This window comes from Typopeltis vanoorti, chromosome 8 (assembly GCF_054136105.1).
Source record: "Typopeltis vanoorti isolate ZY-2024b chromosome 8, IOZ_Tvanoo_1.0, whole genome shotgun sequence".
Lineage (NCBI taxonomy): Eukaryota > Metazoa > Arthropoda > Arachnida > Uropygi > Thelyphonidae > Typopeltis > Typopeltis vanoorti.
In genome coordinates, this window is record NC_143556.1 from 113811907 (window position 1) to 113839467 (window position 27561).

The 27561-nt window shown below is 35.9% G+C and overlaps 1 protein-coding gene across 1 annotated transcript in view; it reads left to right on the forward strand.

Moving 5' to 3' along the window:
* The window catches only part of LOC150104294 (uncharacterized), a 636238-nt gene that overhangs the window by 34539 nt on the left and 574138 nt on the right, over positions 1-27561 (forward strand). The window contains exons 3-8 of the mRNA XM_090396452.1: positions 8382-8488; positions 8963-9178; positions 9925-10023; positions 12043-12173; positions 12918-13128; positions 20123-20265. Coding sequence (XP_090252578.1) covers positions 8382-8488; positions 8963-9178; positions 9925-10023; positions 12043-12173; positions 12918-13128; positions 20123-20265 — 907 coding nt within the window. The remainder of the gene's footprint in view (positions 1-8381; positions 8489-8962; positions 9179-9924; positions 10024-12042; positions 12174-12917; positions 13129-20122; positions 20266-27561) is intronic.

Sequence of the window (27561 nt, forward strand, 5' to 3'; positions counted from 1 at the left end):
ACACCGATGTTCCATAGACTTTGAACAACCTATTTTCTGATACACCAATAATAGGCCTATGGCAGACTTTGCACACGTTAACTCCTACTAATTCTGCCAACGGATTTCTAACAGGCTATGACGTTTGCAAATTTTATGGCATTGCTATCTACTGATCACCAGAAATTATCTCTTTGGACATCAGCTAAATAGATAAACAGTGCAGTAGCAATGAACAAAGCACCATTCAGCTTGGCAATGATTAAATGAAGGGATACAGTCAGTGGTGTCCCCAGAGGGATTCAAGAGGTCCTGACACCCCCAAAGAAAAAAGGGGGAAAAAAACAGAAAAATTTCCAAAAATCTTTTCCTAATTGAAATTAATTTTTTTTATTTATGTTGCGTCGTGTCTTCTATTTCTATACTACTTATGAATTAGCTGTCACATAAGATGGGAATACCCTATAGCTCTCGGGAATCGCAGCCGCTGTGAATGCGAGGCGAACAGAGCGCTACTTTGTTTGCCCGAGCCGGGCCAGAGGAGATCCCAGGTATCATGTATTGACGATCGATGCAGATGCTCAGTCATAGGTCGTATGCGATGCATTGTGTGTATTCTCAAATCGTCTACTCAACTCGTCCCCCTCCCCTCAAGATTAAATCCTGAGTGCGCCACTGGATACAGTTTTTCATCATTCTTATACAGAAATGTTTCCCTCCGAAAACGAAATGTTTCAAAAGCAAGAACCTCTTTTTATTTCAATCCACGAAAGGTTGTAAACATACCGAACACCAGTACAATAGGCGAGCTTAAAAAATCTTCAGCAGGAGTTGTCTTGTTTTCGTCCTACTTAAAGACTTAGTGCTTTTGATTAATGCTTTCACTGCTTCAAATTGGTCAAGAAGAAACCTGACCAATCCTAAAAATAAACCTAAAATTGAAATATAAATGTATTTCTTAAGTGAACTGTCAATCAGTGTATAAATCTTAATTATCGACTCTGGAGTTCAGTTGTCTCTTAAGTAATAACATACACTCACTAAAACAAGACTATTGTCGCAAGATTTGTATGTTAGTCGTCAATCACTCTCAAACTTTACAAAAAAGTTTTAAGGACAAAACGTTTTATGAAATAAACAATAATTAACCTATGTTTTAATAATTCAATAGAATTCCATTATACTACTATAAAATAATGCTATATAATCCAGTTTATTTATTGTCATTCGTGATATATAATTTTGCATCATTTGGAACCATGGATTCTGTTTAAAAACTAAAGCTATTTCAATTGAAATTTTTATTTTAAACGAAACCTGAAACAACCGTATAAATCAGTACACATTCAATATACCAAATTTCAGGGTCCAGATAGAGAAGAGTTGTTTTGTTCGACAAATGGATTGATGAACGACTAAACGAATCTTAATAGCTGCTAACGCATGCTTACGAAAAATAACTAAAATGGCCAATTGTTGATAAGTTCAAGGGAGAACCTGCTAATGTATAAATTATAAGAAATTATTTCTTATAATTTATAAGAAATTATTTATGTATTATTTATTATTTATTAAATATTTATTCTTAATTAAAGACAAAATTCTACATTTAGCAGCATATTTCTGAAGTTACTGATGTTAAATAAAATGACAGATTGATATGCAAAAGAAGGCAGTCTTACAAATTTCAATAATTAAAAAAAAGAAAATCAACTAACGCCTTTTATTCCCTAATAGGGAGTAGGCGAGGCCTTTATACCCTATCTAGCTTTTGGAGACTGAGTGGGCAGTTCAATCTCCACCGGTAGCCAATCAGAGATAGCTGGCCCATGTCTATCACTAATTATAGCAGCCGCCGATGAAGAGGCTGGCAAACAAGTGCTGCCATCTCTTGGTACCTAACCCTAACAAGATATGTCACTGTCTGAAATAATATGGGTACTACGGTCGATTTTCTTGAGTTTACGGGACGAAAAACCCGAGTTTCCGGGAGGAAAAATCCGCTTGCCTGTGCCAGAGATCGACTAACGCGCGAACCGGTTGAAGATAGGCTTAGAAAAAGTTCCTCTAGTCAGTAAAATGCATTAAAAATAAAAAGTAAACACAGCGCACTTTGAAACTAGAAAAAATATCCAAAATGAAGCACCATTTAAAAAAAAAAAAATTCCGAAGAATCTTCCTTTCGACCGATTTGAACTCATTTTCTTCCGAATGCTTGGACCATAGTTGTTTCTTACTTTATTAAAATTTTCTTCAAAAATTCAGCCTGGTGGAACTAAAATGAATAGAGGAGCTGAATTTTAGGGGATTTATTCTTTCCGCAGACACTTCTTCAGCATCTTTCAGTCTTATTTTTTTAACCAAGTTTGGAACACAGTTGTGTAACAAAATAAGGAACAGAGTTTTGAAGAAGAAGAAGAAGAAGAGAGAGAGAGAGAGAGAGAGAGAAGAAAATGCTGTTTTATCCTGTTTTATCTACTTTTAAAAATAAATAATATCTTATATGTAAGAAAAGTGAGCCCCACAGAAACAAAAGACTGGATGCAGTTTAAAAGTACTGCTTGTGCACATTACTATTTTTTTTTAATCGCTGAGAATGTAAATTCCCCCCATTGAAAGGCGAACCGTATCTCAAAGCACATTAATAATTCGTCAAGAGTATGTTAATAAAGTAGGTGTTTCTAAATAGCAATGTTTCTCTTTGCTTCTTTCGATACTTTGCTTACTTTTTTTACAATATGACATGTTCTGATGGAAGTTTTCGGTATTGAGACTACATTATGACGTAAATAAAGAGTTTAATAAAAATAAGCAATTCAAACCCATCAAATTTCGTAAGTCGTAAGACTTAATTACACATATTAGATGTTTTGACAACTTCACCACTGTTACATATAATTGATAAACCAGAATATAAACGGTAAATTCGTTACTGTATGCGTGTTGGAACTTGCTAGTTGTTGCTATCGAGTTCTGTGTCATCAAGCGTGTTACATCCTAGGTTCGTGGCAGTTACATTTTTGATGAAAGCAGATCATACTCGATGTAAAAGTAAGCCTTGATTTTTATTGCATTGTGTAGAGATCCTAAGCAATCGCGAGGCTTCTTTAAATTTTTTTGTAAAACAGTTACGATCAATATATGACAATTTTTCTTGTTGCCAAAGTACTTGATGGTCTGTAGTAATTGTGTGGAATGACAGGCCTGATTTATGCTTTCTTCTTTTTTCGACTCTTTTACGTGTTTAGACATGATCTTTCCCGACCTTCAAACCTATCCTACATAACAAATGCCACAAGAGCCATGAATCTCATAAACGGCTGGTTTTTTCATGGGTGATGTGGTGAATGTAGGAATCTTGAGATTTTTTGAAAAGATAAAAAAAGCCACTTTTACGTTGTACTCGCATATATTTATCAATGAAAGCAGACCATACTTGATGCAAAATTAAGCCTCGATTTTTATTGATTGTGTAGAAATTCTAAGCAATTGCGAGGCTTCTTTAAATTTTCTTAAAATAGTTATGATCAACATATGACGGTAGTTCTTATTTCATATATCAATATATGACTTTATTACGAAACTTGTATTTTAATTGCTTATTTTTATTAACTTTTTATTTACATCATAATGTGGTCTTATTGCCGAAAACTTCCCACGGAACTGCTAAACCACATAAACTTACGTTTGCAAATATGGCATGTTGTTTATAATATTATTATTTTGTTGTTCAGCTTAATCACAGTTACTGGTAGTTTCCACAAGAGGTATATTTACGAGGAGCGTTCTATAAATATATATTGATATCTGCTTGTTTTTTATTTTGCGTGTTATTTTATCAGGTCCATGTTCACAAATGTCTGTATATATGATGCTCGCAGTGATTACAGCGTTATTCTGCATTAATATGGCGCATAAAAAAATCACCCTCAAAAATGGTAAAAAAATAACAAAAAAAAAACAATTCTAACTCACAAAACAACAAAATCCAAACAAAAAAAGTAAAAAAAGAATAAAACTCACATTCACTTTATCTAGCCAATATTCGTGGCTCAACACATATTTAAATAATGTGCATCGCATGTACAGACATTTAAAGCTAATCAACTATTCTTAACAAAACTTTGTCTACTCTTCATTTCAGTGAATCTGAGTATTTGGGAAACCTAATACCCTCTGCCAGGGAATGAAAAACCTTGAATCCGCTCTTTATGATCTGTTGTGGGCGAAATTTTTTCCCCATTAAGTTAACAACTGCTGTGTCTTGCATTCTCCAAATTATAATAACCATTCTGACTTTTAATGCTATATGTCTAAGAAGATTGAATATTTACAGTTCAAATACCCAAAGAGTGAAGTCGACCTTGGTGGGGTCTTCACCTCTCACTGGAATGGCTTCCCTTTTCCAATTCCACTGATCAGTCAGAGATGCTTTGATATTCGCTGTCCTGAACAGTCTTTCAAATTCCACCAGAATGCCCCAAAACCCACACCACTCTTTCAATACACTTTATCTCTTCTTAACCAGTTATGCTAAAGAATGCACTGTCGATGTTAGTTTTTCTCTTGGTAATTCAGATCATAGCCTTATCCATGTTTCCTTTTGTAGAGTGCCCTTCATCCAGTCGCTCTCAGCCTTATGACTAAGGGTCAACAAATTATACAAAATTCTACTCGAAAAAAGTACTGTCGCAAGACCCCCCCCTCTCCCGCGATTTTTTAACGTATGCCCCAATAAGATTATATAAAATGATTAGAGGAGCTGTATCGTTGTTTGAAGAACATTTCTTTTTTGTGAGAATCATTCCGAGAAAGATTAGTCAATAAAGAATAAAACAGTTCTTCTTCTTATTATTATTATTTACAAAAAAATATGATTTGTTATATTGATTTTTGTTATTTGAATGGCCTTTTATATTATTTTTATATTATGTTTTTTTACAGTTAAAAAAATTGTTTAGAATTTTTTAAATAAAAATATTCTATTTTGTTTGGTTTGCAGCTATTTGCCAGTTGGTAAAATGTATTCGCCACCGGTGAGTGGGCGAGTGTATTTGTCGGACCCTGCTTATGTGATATAATAGTGCCAAATGGAATTACCGAGATCCAGACACATGCTCCAACCAAATAATAATTACTGCAATTAGCCCTTTATTCCCCAAAAATCATTAAGCAAAGGATTTACGAGTAAAGTCCATCCCACCTTTCCTCGACCCCTTAGCTCATTCTGCCGTGGTCGCTTGTCTGATTCAGGCCATTGAATCTAATATTATCATTTAGAACTTCAAAAATTAAACAAAAAATATTGAACATAAGAGAACAGAATATAACGCATTTTAAAATACTGAGCGCCTGTGTTCTTTTCTAATTTAAATATTTTCGTCTGTGGCATCTTCTCATCTCTGGAATGCATGACGTAATTTATTTATTTATTTTCAATTAGAATGTTATCGTTTTTTTAAATTATTTTTTTAATTTAGCAACTGTATTGAAAGAAACTTTGGTTCACATTGATCCTTTTCCACTTTCAAGAAACTTAGTAAAGTTATATGAATATGTTTTCATTTTCCATACAACTGTTAAAATGAGCATCTTTTAGTGAAAACGTGTATCTATCTTCTAATAACATCCCTGCATTAATATTTGATAATGTTGGGAGTAAGATAATCAACGTTTAATGTGATTTGGAAATGTCTTCCATATACATGATTATTTATAAAAAAAAATTTTCAAAGTATATTCGAAAAATTGCATTGCATTTCCGATCCTATTGACCAACAAGACAATCACAAGAAATTTTCTGAACTCTTTGGTTGCATAATTTTTCATTTTATGTTAACACAGAGTGACAAAGCATTTTATCTATAAGTTTCATTTCTTTTGTAAATAACTTTGCGCCTTTATTATTTTTATTTTTTACTTCATTATTTTAGTAGAAGTTGGTACAGTTCATGATTATAAGCATTCGGTGTGATTGTTTGTATTAAAATATTAAATTAAAAGCCAAAGGAATATGGATTACTATATACAAAAAGTATTTTTATTGCGATTTTGTTAACTACTTGACGAAATTGAAGTTCAGCAAAATGGTAGATATTCGCTCTCAGAAATAAACTTACAAATGTAAATTTATTAGCAAATTTTTACATTTGGTTAGCAAATTAGTAAGTTTATTATTATATTTTCTCCTTTTGCGTGTTACATCAATACTTTCTTATTGGGTTTTAACCATTATTCGAGAAAAATTCCTTTGCGTAAGGAGTATTATGTTTTCGAGTATATTTTGAGAGGAGAAAAGAGCAGGAAACGTCATTTCACAATATCACATTGAATTTATAACTGAGAGAGAAAGAGAGAGATGGTGGACCCTTCCCCTCCCCCTATTCCCCCCCCCCTCTCTCAGTTATAAATTCAATGTGATATTGTGAAATGACTTTTCCTACTCTTTTCTCCTCTCAAAATATACTCGAGAACATAATACTCCTTACACAAAGGAATTTTTAACTGTTTTATTGAATGAGAAGTCTGTGCATACAATATTGCTAAGATATTTTAAACGTTTACAGTACCCTTAATATTTCCCATAATCCTAATTTTTTTAATAAATAATTAATTAAATACTCCATCGACAAACCATCATTGAAGCAAGTATACGAGTTTCATGTCTTTCGAATATAATTCTAACGCTATATCAATTTTACGATTATATCTTTTAATATCCTGCTCAGAAATCAGCTATTATTGCTTTTAAAATACTTTTTTTTTTCATAAAATATTTTAACAGTTTCTTCTATATGTCAAACCATCCAATGAATTCAGTAATCAGCTCTCACAATGTAAGCGATAGAACACGAGCAACTCCCAAGATGTAGTAAAGCAACTTGAGGATCTCTCACCATATTTTAGAGCATAAACAGCTTCCAGCTCCTCACAAAAAATTGACTAATTAAATAAAGTAAAAATGAAAAATAAGTCTAGCAATTAGCAACGAATTTATGCCCTTGTGGTACTCTCAGCATATATAGAAGGTGGAACTCCGTACTGCAAACGTGTTCAATTCTAATTCTAATGAAGCACGTATTAGAATTTATGTATCTTCCCCATGTATGATCATGTTTACAGCCATCTTCCGATCTTTGCAAGTGATAGTGTGATTGAACCTGTGTGTGCCATTTATAGCCGTATATGGAAACAGACGATGCAAACGCTCCTTTCGTCTATTCAACTACCCTGAGAAAAAAAAGAAAAAAGAAAAAAGGTTTTCCATGTATGGACCTTATTTTTCGAAACAAAACGCCCTTCATATTATTTAAAATAGCTATATAAAAATTCCTTTTCTGCTTAAAAAGTAACTCATATTTGATATACAGCATAATAGCATCCATTTGAAGCAAACAGCAATGGCTGGTAGTTGTTTTAACATTGCGGAGGTCGGGGTCGAAAAAATTGCAGCTTCGTGTGTATCTGAGAGATACATTCATTATTGTTATGTGCTAAAATGCGATAAAACTTAGGGGGGAAAAACACTGTAAATATAATACATGATGGTTTATTTATTTATTTTCAGTTACAATCTAGAAATTATTGAACAAAGAAAAACAAAAAAACTAAACCAATATTATACTGACATCGGAGGTCGGGATCTCTCAGATACAGTTTACTATGAAATATCACAAATCTTTACATAACACGTGTTAAACCAAAACTGACTGCATAAACAGTGTGGAATATCGCTCGTAATATATGAATGCACAGCTACTCATGACTTCCAAGCTATACACTGGATATGTGTAAGAATATTTATATAAACAATTTGCATGTATCTGTCAGATCAGCTGCGACCTCCGGAGGGTTAATAATAGTTCATGATGTTTACCAGTGGACTGAACTGAACAGTTAACTCACGTTTGTTTAGATTATGCTGCTCTTAATTTGAAACGCTGAACAGGGATGATGCCATTCAGGGACAATTTCTCTTGCTCTTTTTAAGTCAAAAGACAGATTAATCAATCACAAGCGCGCTTCGCTGAATAAATCAAGGAACGTTTTGAAAATTGAAGCATTTGGCAGGCAGAGGCAGATTCATTCTTCGCACCACTCAATTATTTAAGAGATCAAATGAGTATTCTTAAAGAGTGTCTGGAATTCAGCCTGTGGAATTTTTATTTCTATTTCCCAGAAACTTCAGTTTACATTAATATCGGAAAACATTATTTAAAAAAATATTCAGCTACAGTTAACAATTTGCTTATAATGCAAAATAAGATTACATACTAGATGATAATAATCAGAGACAAGAAGTTCATTCTAATTGCAACAAGGTAATTTATTTTCAATAAATTACATTATGCCCTTCTTGTGAAGTTATTAAATTTTACTGAGGATTGTTTTTTATTTTATAGGTACGGCAGTGAACTGGTACTCATTGATGATTACTGGCAGAATAACTTCACTCGTAATCTCGCCTTATCCAGGTTCAGAGATGTGAGAGATAAAACGTACTGGATAGGTAGGATGCTTTCGATAGCATCTCTCTCTCTCTCTCTCTCTCGCGTGTGTGTGCGTGTGCGTGTGTGTGTGTGTGTGTGTGTGTGTGTGTGTGTGTGTGTGTGTGTGTGTGTGTGTGTGTGTGTGTGTGTGTGTGTGTGTGTGTGTGTGTGTGTGTGTGTGTGTGTGTGTGTGTGTGATCATTTATTATATGCTTACGTTAATTCATATTTCCATCTATTTGATTTGATTCAATGTTTACGATTAGAATTCATTTTGAAATATGTGAAAACATTTCCTTTAAAAACTCCGAAGTTACATAAAAGATGCATTTAAAACATAAAAATACAACAAAATATGAAGTTTATATTCTTTTAAGGAACTTTTTTTTTTTTGTTAATGAACCCCATACATATAAAGCCTAGCTATTTTTATATGAATAAGGAATTCTTATTTTTTCTCATACTGAATCGCAATTATCTTTCATATGTCTTAGGTCTTAAATCAGTGGATGACCTTGCCACAAATACTCTAGAATCAGCAAGAGGAACTTACACATCCATGTATATGAGCTTCTGGTCGACGGACGAGCCACAGCCTAAAAATGGGAAGTGTGTGACTGCGTCAGCAGATAAACAAAATCAGAATTGGAGATTAACTACATGTGAATCTCTACTCCCTTTTATGTGCCAAATGGAAGCATGTCCGAATGGTAAGTACACACACACACACACACACACACACACACACACACACACACACACACACACACACACACACACACACACACACACACACACACACACACACACACACACACACACACACACACTTTTATCTTCAATTAATGGCGAAAGCAAAGCATTGATGATAAAAAAGAATAAGCAGTATGAAATTTTTTAGAAACTTCAAGCATCCTTATATTGTATATAGTCAAGTATTATATGAACAGCGTCGGCACTATCTAGTTATACAAAGCGGTCAGACTTTCCTTTAAACTGAAAATAGTACAAATTCGCGAACTACACTTATATGCAGATAACTGTACATATGTTGGATGAAATTAGATGAATACATTCCTTTTTCAATATATTAAATTCCATGGAAGTAATTGATACCTAGGTCGAATAAACAGGAAGTGAATTTATTTAGATGAGTTGGCATCGCTTTAGTTTTAAAAGGCTTGTTTAAGAAAGTGCGAACAAGAAAGTGAATTAAGTATTGCAAAGCAATTCACTTCAGAAAGATGAGAAGAGTGCCATTAAACTCGTACACTGTTATTATAAAAAATATAATTAAAACAGAGGATATAAAGATATAAATAAATTATATCCTAAATTAATTATATAACAGAGGCTTATATAGAGTATATTGAATGGAGATTATTATGCAAACATTATTTTCCTTCATGGATCATTTGAATCATTTCTAATCACAGGCTGATTTATTTTCTTTTAGGTTCATTTTTTTGCAGTAACAGTCACTGTGTGAATAGTAGGTGGCGGTGTGACGGCCAAGATGATTGTGGAGATATGTCCGATGAAATGGACTGTCCAAGTAAGTAATTCTTGAATAAGCAGTGTTAAACACATGCCATGGACTGATCAATGATGCTCTTAAAATAGTATATATTATAGTAAAATACTTACCCAATTAATGTATCGTCTAACTGCTTGTGTGATCACACCTGGAAAGTGAAGAATTAATGCGAAGAATTTCTGTTCAGAAGACGTCAGAGAATGGCTAAAACAACAGTCAGATACCTATCTAAAATCTGGAAGGATGGATCTATCTCCACCGGAACAAAGTTGAAGATTATGGATCGATTTTCTTGATATTTTAAATAACCTGAGCGAATAAAATTTCAAGCCATAATCCAATATTGAACTGACCAGATTTATATAAGAGTATCAACAGTTTTTTTTATGTATATATCCTGTTAGAGAAGCTTCATTTAATTAAGATTGCAGCATTCTAACATGATTCCTGACAATAAATCTGACTATCAAACAAAATGTTCATATTCATATTCATTAGCTCTTTAAACGTCTTTTCGTTCAATTTTTTAATCTTTACTACTTTCTTACCAAATAGCATCTGTTTATATATGACCACGTTAAATTTTAAACTCTGCTTTCCTCCCCTGTTCATGTCAGTACTATTTTAAAATTCAAGTACTCGTGTAAATAAATTTGCATATTTGCAAATCAGACAGCTATTTAAAATAAATAATAATATTAAAGTTGATTTTAAAACAAATGTTACTCACGTAACTAATAATAATAGAAAGCCGGTTTCTGAGGCAGCAGTTTTGCTCTATTCCTTAATTTTCATAAGCAGTTCTCCGAGTATCAGCAATCCCTGCAGTAACTCTTAATCCTCATAGTGTAGCAATTAATTGACTACTGTTGTTAGAAGAATTATTAGGATCAAGATTTATCCTGCTGTAACTCTGTCTCAAGCAGAACACACACACACACACACACACACACACACACACACACACACACACACACTGGTCCGCCATTTTTATACGAGAGAAGTAGTCAAATAAACATAAACTGCCATATTTGGAACTTTCACTCCAATAAAAAAAAATTCAGGAAAGAAACTAGAGCACTTTGAAAACAGAAAGAAACTCTGTGTTTGGCGTTATTCTTTTTCATAATCTTTTTCTCCTTCTTAGCCGACACTTCTCTAGATCGCATCATTCGATCGGTACTGGCTAAATTTGGAATGTTGTTATTTCTTACGTTTTTATGTTCTAAGAATTTCGGTGCGGTCAGACACAAATGAAGATTGGTTTAGGAGATTACAATCCTTTGCAAGATTTAGTCATATGTTGTCGTGATTTTCAGTAAAGAATTTCTTGTTAATCCTTAGCTATTATAGAATAACTAGGATAATCATTATCTCTCCAAGGTTTCTGGAATGCCTCCGTAATTAAATATTTCTCTTTCCATTACTGACAGTGTTTTTGATGAAAGCAGAAATAAATATTTTATAATCGATAGATTTAATAGGTATTGTTAGATACCTTTGGTTTGAAAATGATATTTAATATGGATGCACTTGAAATTTGGTAGCTAACTGTGTCATCTAGAATATATCATGATATTCCTTCTTGCAGAGGTTGCAATCACAAAAAAAAAGAAAGAAGGTAAAAAATTTGTCTTGCAGGGCAACTCGCAGTGTGAGATTTTTACATATTCATTACGATGTTTCGTTTTTACTTCCGAAAACAGTTTGTGTCTCAAAGTATAAAAAAATATTAGAATGAGAATTTCAGGATGAGGTTACTGTTAATTACAATTGTTAATTACATATACGACATTTTATATCGCCATTCCCTTCAAGTAGGGGCTATATAAATATTAAAAAATAGCAATATCGAATTTATTAGACTTCTCTTGAAAAAAAAACACTCAGTCTTCTTTCCTTGGCATCCATCACTTAGACACGATGCAGTTTTTTTTTTTTTTCAATTGCATTCATCTTAAGTTTTTTTACATATCAACCCTTAATTAATAGTATAATGCATTTTTTTAAAAAGTTCGTTAACTTTTTTATTTTCAGAATCTTGCCATTTTCACCTTCGAAGCTCAGGAGATTCGTTTCAGTCACCAAATTATCCAAACAGATACGACTCGAATTCCAACTGTAAATGGACATTAGAGGGAGCTGTCGGAACTGGCATCGTATTACAGGTTAGTAACAGTCGCTAATGTTATTCTTCTTAGTTATCTGTCTTTCCGTTTGCCTTCAAAATCTGACATTTCAAAATTCCACATATCCTCATAGAAAAGTGACTAATATATTATTTTTTCATGAAACAACAAGAATTAACTCATTGTGTATTTATGGAAAAGGACATCCTTTTGAAAATACATCCAATGTAATCTGTGGTATTTTTCTTATCTTGAAAAAGTCCGTTTTCTTTTCCATGTTTAAATTCATAAAGAAAGCTGCTAGTATTTTTTTTTTTGATTCATTAGATAAACGTAATGATAATCTATAATCATACTTAAAAAAAATCAAAAATTCGAAAATTTACTTATATAACTGCAATGCAAAGATGATCATCACAGTTTAAGCAGTAGTTTTTCTGTTCTCCATGATCAAAATGAACATAAATTATAAACTTTCCATGTTATTCTTTCATTCCGGTTTTCTGAAATTATTTCCAAGTGTTGTTTGTTTAGCACACGCTTACAACATTTGCATGATCTTAAGCATATTAATGTCAGATGTGGTAGATGACCTTCATCGCTCGGTGAAACACCACCATCCTGCTTATTGGGTGCCTCAAATAGAAGAAAAAGGTAATAGTAGTACACGACTTTATGCTAATGATAAGGTAACAGGGTAGTGCATTTTAAATTAATGTACAGATGTTATTATCAATAAGGAGAGTCTGTTTTCAATAAATAATTTTCTTCTTTTTATTTCAGATTTCAGATTTTGACACAGAAACTAATTTCGATACATTACAAATCTTGACCGGAGGTCGAACTGAAGAGTCTAGCGTTTCCTTGGTGACTTTGTCAGGTTCACAAGATTTAACATCACGAGCCTTTACTACTGCTTCAAATCTGATGATCGTAAAGTTCCGCTCTGATGCATCAGTGGAGAAAAAAGGGTTCAGAGCTAGTTGGAAAACCGGTAGGTACATACCTCTTTGATAGTTTACGCATTGGACACAAATTATGATACAATCTATACTTCCTTTACTTCTCATAATTCATATTGTGTGATTAGTCCCAGCAACTATTTTATGAATCTTTAATTTAAAAAAATAATGAAAGTAAAAGTATTTGCAAAAGAACCAAAAAGCAATTTTTTGTCCACTATGTCTTTTTTTTTTTTTTTTTTTTCAGGATCATAGTTCTCTTCATTTTGTGGACATTTTTCATATAATTAAGTTAATATTAACTGCATACTGGTTATTTTAAACAAAGCTTTCTGTAGTGATTTTTGTTCTCTTAGTTCGTCAAGAGTCGTAGTGAGGACGAAGGAGATCTGGGAGAGGGCATTATATCTTATCCAAGACATAACAACACATCTATGTATCTCTCCTGAGAGATCACTACAAAAAGCGAGGATTTATCAGTGTTTTGATTGATTTGGCCACTGTATTAAATGTTACTGGTTGATAGGGATACAGTGTGAGATTACTGTGTCTTCCAAGAAAAGAATGTGGAGAGAACAAAATGAGAAATTGAATGTTGTTGTTATTGTTGATGATAGCCGAGAGTTGCAACTAAAAAGTTAGAGGTTTGTCGGAAGGGCAAAGGTATGACTATGAGAGGCAGTATATTTCAATCTATTTGGTGCAAGATAAGAGTCAGCAAGATAAGTTGTCGGTTTCTGCTATATACTTGGGAGTACAAGAATAAGTACAGATGATATGTATCAGCAGATCAGTTCTGCGAGTAAGAAACAGGGTAATTATTATGGAGACTTCAATAATTGGGATATAGACTGGAAGGAGTAAAGGATATGTAGAGGAGAAAAATGGAATTTATATAACTATTAAGAGACATTTCTTAGAGATACGTGATGTAGGGAATTTATGGTTCGAGAATGTCTGATTTGGTGATATATCAGAGAATTTGTCCATATTCAAGGTGGCCTTTTGCCTCCAACTGGAGATAGACAGGGAGGGTGAGAGACTCATTCATTGTTGTTCTGGAAGGTATTCAGACATGCTGAATCAACAAAGGATTTATTTATGTGGAATTTCATATTTGGAGATAATGTCCCACTTAGGAGACAAATCTGCAAGCGAAGTATGCTAGAAGTTCATGGGAAATAATCAAGGATATGCGACAGAAGTATCAGACTGCATTCCTAAGGTTAGGAAAATGAAAGATGTGGGAGAGAAATGGATAAGTAGCGGCATTAATTATGAGCTTCAAAAGAAACCATTGTTGAATGAATATAAGGTGGAGTGCGATCAGCAAGCTCATGAACAGTGCAAGATACAGGCAAGAAAGCTTATCAACGTTGTACGGAAGGCAAGCAAATCATGGGATGAATTAGCTGAGAGACAAAAGGGTGAAATCGTTCTGTCACTTTATGAGCAGTGAGAGTAAAAAGAATTATGGAAAGATATATTTGAGAAATTATGCTGGCACAATATAAGAGTAAGAAACAGTTCAATTACTGAGTGATTATTTTACAAGCAGTGCAGAGCCTGATATGACAGGCATTGATGTAAACCTTGAAGTGGATGAATTCGTGGTGCTTTTGATATTGCAAAATCTCAATGTCATTTATGCCATGTGATTAGATGGAATATCGGAATATTAATTTAAATTGCCGATATCCCATCTAATTTAAGTCTCAACTCCGGCAGAATGGAAGGAGGTTTAGATAGTGTCATTACATAAAGGTGGATCCATAGCAGATGTTGAAAATTACAGACTAGTTACAATCACAGGAATGTTTGTTATGGTAGTGGAAAAGTTAGTTAAGCCAAAATTCATGGGTTGATATGATATACAATATACAGCCACTCCCTGTCAAGTCAACTCCGCCTCCTCGTGGTGTGGCAGGTTTCCGTGAAAGGGGCTCTGGCCTTGCAGCGAGCATTCCCTCTGAAAAAGGATATCCTTCTAGTTGGAGGAAATGCCAACTAAACTACTAGGTGGTAGATGACCTTCATCGCTCGGTGAAACACCACTATCCTGCTTATTGGGTGCCTGAAGCGGCAAATCCTATGTTTGGCCTCCAAAGCAGAGACTCCGGCCTCCACCGCCCCTCTTCTCCATGCAGAGTAGGTGATACTCTTCAAGGGCATACTTAGAGACCAGATCCTCCTCCATTTCGAGGGTACAGGAGTTAAAATGGTGATAACGCAGACCGGCCGTCAGATAGCATACAGACCCGAACCGGTCAGTAATGAGTCTAAAGGCTCCCCTTTGGACTCATTACTGACCACAGAAGGTCAGTAATGAGACTGGTCGCTCTTTTTGTATGGGTGTCATGTTCATGAATCCATCTCCCTCCCTACTACGTGACCCCAATCTTTCCTTTCATCTAATAATAAACAATGACGGCAACACTCGAACAAAGTAAATCTTCCTCAACAATTAGTTCATCCAAACAAGTGAAACCAAACACAATATTCGAAACTTATCAGGCTACTAACAACAACAACAACAACAAAAAATACATAAATAAAATACAAACATTCAGTATAAATTTCAACATAAACAGCGTTCATTTCCACTTACAGACATCCAAATCATACCTTCTTCTAGAAAGTATGATTTTTCTTAATAGAAAAATTTATATTTTTCTTAATAGAAACCCAAGTTGCAGCTACATCAACCACAGTTCACATTCATTGCCCAAATTATACTCTTCATGATTAATTTCGCCACAAAGGTTGCAGCTGTGTCTTTATACGTTCTAACCTTGCCTGCCAGAGAATGCCAAAATATAGAATTCCCTGCTTTGGATCTCTTCTGGATAAACGTTTCATTTCCCCACATAATAACATTCATTTGGTGCATTTACCGGTCTGCAAACTCTGAAAACAACACAGACCTCTTCACCTTCCTCTCCATGAAACTCGACCATCTACAATTCAACTATCCAAACAGCAAAGTCGTCGTCCTAGCTGATCTGAATATCCTCAACTCCAACTGGCTCCTCTTCTCCAACACTATCGATCAAGCTGGACATGATGAGGAAGTTTTCGCTATAAGCAATGATCTAACGCAAATCGTGCAGTTACCAACCTGAATTCCAGATAATCCTTTCCACTTTTCCAATACCCCTGATCTGGTATTAACTAGTTCGCGTTCCAGACCCATTGTAGAGGTTACTTCTACAGTGGTAGCCTGTGCTGTCTGTAGAGGTTACCTCTGCTCTCCTCTCGGCAACTCGACCGCAATCTTGTGCAAGTTTCCAGTCTCAGAATGTCAGTCCTCTAACCTCACCCATCATCGTACTCTCTGAGACAACAAAGATGCAAAGTGGGATGATCTCATGAACGATTCCTTTTCCTTCCCATGGCATAACAATTTCTTCTGCTCTTCTGACCCAGATACGTGCACTGAGCGAGCCACAGAAATCATCCGCAGCGACATGAAGGCATTCATCCCTCATTCCATTCAAAATTCTCATTCACTTTCCAAGCTCTGGTTCAACAGAAAATGTATGAAAGTAGTCAAAGAAAAAACCTAGCTTACCGCAGGTGTTTTGCATGAAGAACCGAAGCTTAATACATAGCATATATGGAAGCACGCAGTAAATGTAAATCAACTATCAGCAAATATAAATTCAACTTCATAAAGGCCAACAGCAGAAAAAAACTTGTGTCTTGTCCAAAGGGTAACCGTGCCTTCTGGCACTGGCAAAAGCCATCGGACGCAACTTCTACTCATCTGCTCTCCTACCTCTCACCCATCCAAATGGCACCACTGTTATAGCACCCAAAGAAAAAGCCGACCTCCTAGAATCACTATTTTTCTCTAACTCTTGAATCGACGACGAAGGCAAATCACCTCCTTCCATACCAGCAACCGAGCACTGTATGCCTCCTATGACCTTTCGCAGAAAGACATAAAAAGAATATTAGACAATCTGAACAATACAAAATCGTCTGGTCCCGATGGCATCTCTCCTACTGCACTTAAATGTTGTGCTCCAGAGCTTACATCTGTCCTCTATTGTGTCTTCAATCTTCCATTCTCAGCTGGCACCTATCCAATCTCATGTAAACTAACATATATCCATCCCATTCCAAAAATGGATACAAAATCCTACTACCCAACAATTGCCATCGCCTCAATCCTCTCAAAAATAATAAATAACGCTATCAATGGTAAACTTTTTCACTACCTTGAAGTTCACCAGTTAATCAGCGACCATCAGTATGGATTCCCCAATCCAGATCCACTGTTGATATCTTAGTCTACATTACTTACCACTGGACACGTGCCATGGAAAGGTTCGAGAAACGTGTGCTGTCGCCCTTGACATTTCCAAGGCTTTCGATATTGTTTGACATCAAGGCCTGCTTTGCAAATCGTCTTCCTTCCGTTCGTCTATCTGCCGCTCTCTGTAACTGAATAGCCAGCTTTCTTTCTGGTCGTTGTTTCGTGTCATGGTGGACAGCACCCTCTCTTCGAGCTTTGCCACCAATGCACCAGCGCCTCAGGGCTCCATTCTCTCTCTCTCTCTCTCTCTCTCTCTCTCTCTCTCTCTCTCTCTCTTTCTCTCTCTTTCTCTCTCTTTCTCTCTCTCACCTCTCACCTTCTTTTTCTTATATATAAATTACCTCTTCTGAATCACTACAAATCCTATACATTGCTTAACCGATGATAGCACTCTCCATTCATCCCACTCCTTTGAAAAACCATGTAATTCTCAGACATCCCTTACATCAAGATCATCTGCAACCATTGTCTTAAACTGATCTTCATACCATGTCCACACTGGGGCAAGGATATCCTAGTCACAACCTAGAGCCTTTACTCTCGCAAAAGGGGATTTCAGTTCACCCTCTCTCATTCTTAGTAATACACATCGCCAGATAGGATGAACTATCTCTCCTTGGATTGATATTTACCTCCAATCTCTCTCTCTCTCTCTCTCTGCACAAGCATATTACATCAATAGCATCCACAGCTTCTAAAAAACTAGGCATTCTTTTCCACTCAAGAAATTATTTTATACCCACCCTATATAAATGCCAAATCGGTCCATCCTTAGAATATTGTACACACATTTGGAGTGGTGCACCTAAAATCTCCTCAAAAATTCTTGATGCTGTCCAGAGGAGACAATTTGGCTCATAGATGATCCCTAACAGGCTCAATTCATCCCCGATGTCACAGATGCAGTGTTTCAACTCTGTATCTCTTCAACAGGTACTTCCAATGTTACTGCTCCAGAAAATTGGCAAACATCATTCCTCCACTTGCTGTTAGGCCTGGTAAAACAAGAGCTGCTGCTTTCCAACTTCCATTTACAGCAGAACTGCAAAACTCATCGTACCTGCTTCTCATATTCTTCATTTATTTCATGTTGACGAGCTTCCCAAAAATTTCAACTTACTACTCTTTAAGAAGAATGTCAATGGATTTCTTCTTTCTCAACCCTTATATGCACCTCGTGCACTGCACTGATGTGCTATAGGATCTTGTACCTCTCGTGTGTAAGTTAAATTAAAAAAAAAAAAAATATATATATATATAAGGATACCTCATAGTGGATATTGCAATAGGATGACCAGTAGTATGCCTCTGGTCTTGGACCATTGCTGTTTAAATCGGTATATCAATGATGTAAGAAGAAAATTAAATAATTTGAATCATGAAATTCGTTTTTTTGGCGATAATGGTAACTTGGGGGAGAGCAATAGTACGAGGGTGGGCTGCAAAGTTCTCGGCCTCGACCATAGATGGCAAAACTATCGGCAAGATTTTTTTTTCTAAGTTGGTACATCTGCCATAAGCATCCATGTGAAATTGCAAATCATTCTATCAAGTAGTTTGTTTTATACAGCTGTCTGAAGCAAAAGTGTTGTCTGAACAATACAATGGGTTTCTTTTTTTTCCCTTGGAATCCCTTGCCTGATGCCATAGCTATAGAACTAGACGCCATCTTTGCGAAGACCAGTGGGCAACCAAACTCCACTTTTATACCATTGACCATCTCTGATATCTGGCCAAAGGATATCAGGCTATCCTATCAATGATTTCATAGGTATGAAATCACGGATAGCCTTGGGGAAGCTATCACTGGCATCACCCCTATCCTGGAGAGTACTACAGACGGTTGCCTCCATTTCATGGTACATGTTCCTAACATATGCATGATTATTTGAAATGATTTGAGTTATCGTCGATTTTCTTGAACTGTTCGTTAAAAAAGTTTCCGAGAGGAAAAAAAACTGCTCAGAGGAAGTTTCTTTCATAAAGCAACTGGAATCGAACTAATAACAATCTTTCTTCTGACGGTTTATTACTAAAGAAGCAAACCATTTCCACAGTGCTACGAAGGCGCAGGTCTTAGTGATACAGAAAATTATTTCAAAGGTCATTCCAGCAAGGAAGGAAAATTAGACAATACGAAGTGAATCTGTCTTCAAGGATATTAATTTCCTAAATTAAACATCGTATTTATTGGATATACCATTTCTCTTGAATAGCACATCCAAACATGAACTGCATTCTCTCTGTATGATTTAATTCTAAGCATCTCCGAAAACTTCATAGGAGGAACCATTCCGCACCCTTGTTGCAATGTGTAATTTACGCAGTAGCAGAATCATCGTTCGCTTTGTTTATTGTACTGTGCGGGGTAAGTTGGGAAATATTATAGCTCTATGTGCTCGTGTCCGATTCATCGGACAGGTGCTTCTGGATACCTTTTGTAGAATAGGATAAAAATAGGACTCTTCTAAAGTGGACATATTGTGTAATTAGATAGTATACGAGCATTTCATAATTTAAAAAAAAGTTTATGTAGAAGTAGCATTCTAAAAATTATATAACAAAAACAATTACACTACTTTCATTTTTTGCAATATATATTTAGCTATAAATCATCTTTCTGAAGCATAACACGCGATTTTCAATGTATGCTGGCTAATATCAAAACTTACAATATAATTCTTATGTGTTAAATTCATTTCTAGAGAGGATGAAATGCGGTGGGCAACTGTTTGCCAAGTCAACAGCTCAAGTCCTGACTTCTCCTTTGTATCCACAACCCTATCCTGGTGGTTTAGAGTGTGTCTACATTATTACAGCACCGAGGAGTAGCATTATTACTCTTGAGGTAGAAATTTCCTCCTCAATTATAATATCTTCAAAATATGCAAACATAATATACTTAATTTTGATAATAATAAAATATAATATTAGAATGATTTAAGAAAGAATGAAAGGTGTTTTGTAATTGAGATCTGAATGACATCGATGGGAGCTGCCATAGCTTAATCGGTTTAGACGATGACGTTGGGTTGAAAAGACCCAGGTTCGAATCCCACATAGGACGCGACAATCGTTTATCAGCGATTTTCAGTTGAAGATGAATTTTCCGGTCTCATATGGAGCTAGAATTTTCCTTCCAGAAACGCAGGTTTTTAATCCCGCAAAAAAAAAATAAAAAAAACCAGAGGAGCACATGTAATAATGAACTATGCATATAGGATTAACTGCGCTATCAGAGTTTTAATTAGATGTGAATGATGCTAGTTTACTTAGCTGTGGGGCAGGCCATTGCACCTAACACACAAGGTGCAATGGGTTCTGAATGAATACTAGCTTTTTATCCTAATACAAAATTCTCATTGTAACAATGCATATGTTTAGTACAAAATCGGCTTTAGTTTTTATTTTATGTTATATTTTTTTAAGTACTAACAATACGTTTCAAGACAGAAACATCCGACAACCCCCCATCCCACCTCAAAAAAAAAAAAAAAAAAAACACTAGAGGCTTTCACCCTATTTTTTGTAAAATATTGAGTGTTTGTGGCAATGTTTCTGATTCCATAAAATTCTAGACCATCAGAAGAAAGAGTGCCTTAGATTCAGTTCTTGTCACGAACCAGAAGACTTTTTTCTAGGCTTTCAGCCTATTCCCAAATTAGTCAACCTTTAACCATGCAAGTAGGAATTTATTCACGAAAATGGGTTTTTAACAAGAGAATCAAACAACAAAGCCAACAAAAAATCTTAGAATTATGCTAATTGAGACAATAATCTCCCTGTTAGCATTGAGGATCATGGTATTTCAGTAGCTCTGCCACATTCTCTCTCTCTCTCTCTCTCTCTCTCTCTCTCTCTCAAATGCTTTTAATATAATTGATAAGGCTAGTGTATTCTCAACCTATTGGTAACGGCTAGTGTGTGTGTGTGTAGACTGGCTGCCAACTGATTTCCAAAAGTTTAAAAATTTCGGTTACTTCCTTTGAGAAATAAAACGGCGTTCCAGGATTTATTATAGTGGAGGATTAATTCTCTTAAGGAGAAGTCCAAATATGAAAACTGAACACGCCTGATGTTAATCTCTGTTCATCTCTTGAGAAGAGACCAAGTGCTTCTGAAATAAGACGAAAGTGCAAGAAAGAAAGAAAGAGAGAGAGAGAGAGAGAGGACATGAGGAATGCATACAAGTTGAAAATGAATTCAGTTAAGAAACGGATGAGAGCAAGATTTTTCTTTATTATTATTATTATTATTTGACACCTCCAGGGAGTCCTAAGACTCATCGAGGGAGGGCACCTACTTCAACTCTCCGTCTCCACCACTCAACCTCATATACACCAACGCCATTTACTGTCCACCATCATCACTATTATTTTCACAGACAATCACAAACATCCATGCCCATGGCGGGATTTGAACCCGCAGCCTTTTGGCTGGAGAGCGGATACGCTAGCCACTCGGCCAGCCAGGCCGAGTGGTTAGCGTATATATACGTGTGTGTGTGTGTGTGTGTGTTTGGCGCTAAATTGGAGCATCCAAAATCAATGGTTGGCGATGTGATCAACAAATGGAGATGTTCTGGCATCTAGGGTGCAGGAGATGATCAAAGCCAAAGATGGACATCAATTGCAAATTGATAACGTGTCCGGACAATTATTGTGTGTGTGTGTGTGTGTGTGTGTGTGTGTGTGTGTGTGTGTGTGTGTGTGTGTGTGTGTGTGTGTGTGTGTGTGTGTGTGTGTGTGTGTGTGTGTGTGTGTGTGTTTTAACTCTACCAGGAGTAATTTATTCCTACATGCTCCATTGCATACAACGCATATATTATATGTAGCTTCCAAGTACTGATTAATATTTGCATTTCCAATTTTGTATCAATATTCATATTTACATTCATATTTTTACTTCTATATGTACATATTCCGACCTTTACATCCATATTTATATTTATATTTTTATATATACATATATTTACACTTTTTTTTTTATATTTACACTATATAATTCACACAATATCAGTCATTTATGGCACTTTACAACGACTGGTAGTTGATCTTATTGGCAAATTTAATTAGTTCTGAGTAACACTTTTCGATAAGTCTCTGTTTTGATACTGGCCACTTGTCTCCAGAAGTAATGACGTGTTGCATTATGGGCATGCGGATGGAGTCCAGAAGCTGACAGTCGTAAAGTATGTGGTCAACAGTCTGTTGAAGGTGTGAACTACAAATACATGATGGTGATTCCAGGATATGGAATCCGTGTAAGTAGTGTCTTAGTTTTCCGTGTCGCGTTAGTAGCGTGGATAAACCTAAAGAAATGGCGTGTTTTTTACAGCCGGAGTCTGCTTCTGATGCTAGGCAAGAATTCTTTTGTTGTTGATCCGTTTTTGATGTTTTCCATTCTTCTTCTTACAAGTCTAGGCTTCTTTCTTCTGCAAGTGTTTCTATCTTTTAATTATACGTATGGCTATTAGGGATTGAACAGAATTCAACCCCTTATAGCCATATTTAGTTTTTGTCGGTTTATATTTGAGTTTAGTGTGTTTTCAGGCAGGTGCAGCAAAAAAAAAAAAAAAACACTCCATTTCTCTAGGTTTATCCACGCTACTAACGCGACACGGAAAACTAAGAGACTACTTACACAGATTCCATATCCTGGAATCACCATCATGTATTTGTAGTTCACACCTTCAACAGACTGTTGACCACATACTTTACGACTGTCAGCTTCTGGACTCCATCCGCATGCCCCTAATGCAACACGTCATTACTTCTGGAGAGTGTTTGTGTCCTTTAATTATACGTATGGCTATAAGGGGTTGAACTATGTTTAGGTTTTTTTCGGTTTATCTTAGATTTTAGTGTATGTTTCCAGGCAGGTGCAGCATAAGATATCGGTGGAAGTATAGCACCAGTTTCTAGGCGCTTCTTTAGCTAGCTGATCCGCTTTCTCGTTTCCTGGTACCCCAGTATGTACGTTCACCCAACAGAACTTGATTTCCCATCCCGATAGAGTGAGATTCCAAACCAGATTTCTTTTATTTTCTATTAACACTATATGGTTGCTCTGGCTTTTTATGCCGTCTATAGTGCTTCCACTATCACTGTAAATTGTTGCTGTCTTTTGATGAGAGGTATTGAGTTCTGATTCCAGGAGATATGTAATTGACTGAATTATAGCAAGTTGTTCTGCTTGCTTGTTGGAACAGAGAGGATGCAGCCTAGAGCAGCGTTCGTGTATAATGGACTGTCTGTTGTATGCAATGAAAGAACAGCCGACATTCCCTCCCGTTTTGCTTCCATCATTGTATATATGGAATTCGTCTCTTTCAGAGCTTTCCTTCTCCTTAATATTTGTTTTCTTTGCTGGGTGAGGCCACTTACTGTAGTGAAACGGATGTTCGTAGCAATTTGGATCAATGTTGGAATTTCCGTTATATCTTCCGGAAGTGACTTCGTATATTAGAGATAATTCTTGTATTTTCAGGCAGATCGGTGTTAGAGCTACAATAACACAAGCCGCCTGGAAAGATATTGTCCTGTATCCTTTAATTATAGTTATGGCTATAAGGGGTTGAACTCTGTTTAGTTTTTGTCGGTTTATCTTTGATTTTAGTGTATGTTTCCAGGCAGGTGCCGCATAAGATATCAGTGGAGGTATAGCACCGGTTTTCAATACTCCTTGGTCTAATCCCCACTTAATCCTTGCCGACTTAGCTAGGAGGTTTATTTCTTGTAAGCTTTTTCGGCAACATATGAGATGTGCTTACTGAAGGTAAATTTTTCATCTGTTATCACTCCTAGATATTTTAACTCACTGGCTTACTCGAGAACGTTTCCGTTTAGGAAGACTGTTACAGGTTGTTTTGATTTTTTGTGTGAGATGTAGAGCACTTTAGACTTGGTGCTATTAAAGATAACTTTTTTTCTCGCGTACCCACTCTGCAATTTTAAAGAGTTCTTCGTTGGACGTTACTTCTAACTGTAAGCTGTCGCGTCCCCGAAACATTATCACCGATGATGCGGTGATAATGATTCGGGCCATGACATTTGTTTGAGTAGTGAAAGGAAGTCTTAAAAGCGAGTTGTACTGGATGTTCCAGAAACCTCGCCCACAGCAGGAACCTTGCGGGCAGCTCCATTTGACTTCTTTGGCTATAGTTGTGGTTTTTAATGTCATGGTTGCTCTTCTGTCTGTAAAATAATTTTTGGTAAGGTAGAGTAAGTTTTTTGGGCATTTTAAATCTATTAACTGATTGCTTATGGCTGGCCACCACGCAGAATCGAAGGTTCCTTGCACATCGAGTGAGATCAGTAGAAAGTCTTTTTCTTTGCTATAGACTGTGTTCTGCGAACTTTTTGGCCTCCATAATTGCGTGTACTATTCTGGACTGAGATCTAAATGCATATTGATTGCTGCTTAATAGGTTTCTTGAGTAGACATAGTGCATTATTCGGTTTATTAGGAATTTTTCAATTTATCTTACCAGCAACGTTTACGAGTCTGATTGGTCTGTATTTGCTAATTTCGTCGGATGTTTCTTTTCCTGGTTTGATTATGGGTGGAATTTTTGAGCGTTTCCATATTGAAGGAAATCGACCTCTTTTTAGTCATTCGCTGTAAACTGTTGTTATGAATTCGGGGAATTCGAGAAACGCTTTTAGGAGTATGTCGCTGGTTATTCCGTCTTCTCCAGGAGTTTTTCTTGAATCCATTGATCTTAATAGTGATTTCATTAGGTGTAAATAAGTCGTCGTCAGGAGTGTCTGTCTGTTTCATTCTTTGTCTGTAACTTTTGTGGATTTCTTCATCTGTTGATTCATTGTCATCGGGAATGAACTTGTTTATCATAATAGCTGCATTTTCTGCTAAGTTTTTAGTGTAGATGCCGTCTGTTTTCTTGATAGTTGATAATATAGGTGTTGTCTTATTCTTGCTTGCTGCTAATTTATATATGCCATTCCAAGGATTCGTTACGGTTGAAACTGTACAGAATTTTTTCCCATGATTCTGTTTTCGCGTTTGTAATTTTGTACTGATAGCTGTATTTGGCTTTATAGTAGTTCTGTCTTCTACTCTCTTTCAAATCTTGGTTATTGTATGTACTTTGGTATAGTCGTCGGCGTGCGTTAGCACGTTTTCTCAGGACTGTTAGTTCGTTGTTCCACCAAAGTATTGATTTTCTTCCATCGATGTTTAGCTTATTGGTTGTTCTGAGTGTTTGTTCGCTGGATTTTATCAGACTTTATGAAAGCGCAGAAGCAAGGAAGTCTGTATCGGTTTGTACTGATGCCCAAATGGCTAGGTTTTTTCTAAGTTGGGGTGTTGTTCGCATTATAGTGATTTTCTGAGATTAAGCGTGAAAATTCTCTTTTTAATGCTTTTATAAATTTCTCTAAGTTGGTTTTATTGGTGAAGTACTTGGTATTAATTCGATGGTTTGTGTTGTGTATTCCGTTTAAATTTTTATTACTGATAATGAAACTTAATATGCGATGGTCAGACCAGCTTTCCTGTTCTTCGCATTTCCATTCAGAAACCTGGGGTAAAATAGCGTTGTTTGCTATTGTCAGATTAATGAAGCTGCTTCCTCTGGTATTTTCAAATGATGGACTGTTACAATCGTCGTTTAGTATGTGTAGGGAATTTGATGTCATGAACTCTTACAAATTTTTTCCTCTATTGTTTGTGTTTTCGTTAAACCATAATACCGAATGGGCGTTGCTATCTATTCCTAAAATTAGGCCTTGGTTGATGGTAAAATTCACGATGTTGCCCATTTTTTCTATGGGCAACATCGTGGATTTTACCATTGTATTTATCATCGTCGTATTTTATGTTAGCGTAATAGTTTAGATACATACTTGCAGCAAAAGTTTTAATTCCTCTGTATGTAATTGCGATAAGTACCCAGTCCTCGTTGCTGTGCTGAGAAATTAATATTGCCTCGACTTCAGGGTTGATCACTAGTATTGCAGCTCTCTTTCTCTCTGATCCCTTTGAAAATATTTTATAATTACTGGGAAAGCCGCATATTTTGATGTTAATGTTGTAGGGTGTGTGTGTGTGTGTGTGTGTGTGTGTGTGTGTGTGTGTGGTGTCAACGACCGGAAGTTGATCTTATTGGTAAATTTAATTAATTCTGTGTAATACTTTTCGATAAATCTCTGTTTTGACACTGGCCACTTGTCTCCGGAAGTGATGACGTGTTATATTAGGGGCATCCGCATGAAGTCCAGTAGCTGACAGTATGTGGTTAACAGTGCGTTGAAGATGTGGACTACAAATGTATGATGATGATTCCAGGATATGGAATCTGTGTAAGTAGTGTCTTAGTTTTCCATGTCCCGTTAGTAGCATGGATAAACCTAGAAAAATGGCGTTTTTTTTTCAGCTAGAGTCTGCTTCTGATGCTTGGTAAGGATTGTTTTGTTGTTGATCCGTTTTTTGATGTTTTCCATTCTTCTTCCTACAACTCTAGGCTTCTTTCTTTTGCAAGTGTTTTTATGGCAGATTTCGAATACTTTTGGTAACTTGCTTCTTTAGCTAGCTGATCCACTCTCTCGTTTCCTGCTACCCCAGTATGTGCGTTCACCCAACAGAACTTGATTTCGCATCCCGATAGAGTGAGATTCTAAACCAGATTTCTTCTATTCTTCTATTTCTTCTATTAACGCTATATGGTTGTTCTGGTTTTTTATGCCGTTTATAGTGCTTTTACTATCACTGTAAATTGTTGCTGTCTTTTGATGAGAGGTGTTGAGTTTTAATTTCTGGAGATATGCAAGTGAATGAACTGTAGCAAGTTATACTGATTGGTTGTTGGAACACAGAAGATGCAGTCTTGAGCGGCATTCTTGTATAATGCACTGCATGTTATATACAATGAAAGAACAACTGACGTTCCTTCTGGTTTTGCTTCCGTCATATATTCCGTATATATGGAATCGTCCCTTTTAGAGCTTTCCTTCTCCTTAATATATGTTCTCTTTCCTGGTGAGGCCGCCTACGTTCGTATCAATTTGGATGGATGTTGTAATTTTCGTTATATTTTCCGGAAGTGACTTCATGCATAAGAGAGAATTCTGGTATTTTCAGACAGATCGGTGTTATCTGCAATAACCCAAGCTGCCTCGAAAGA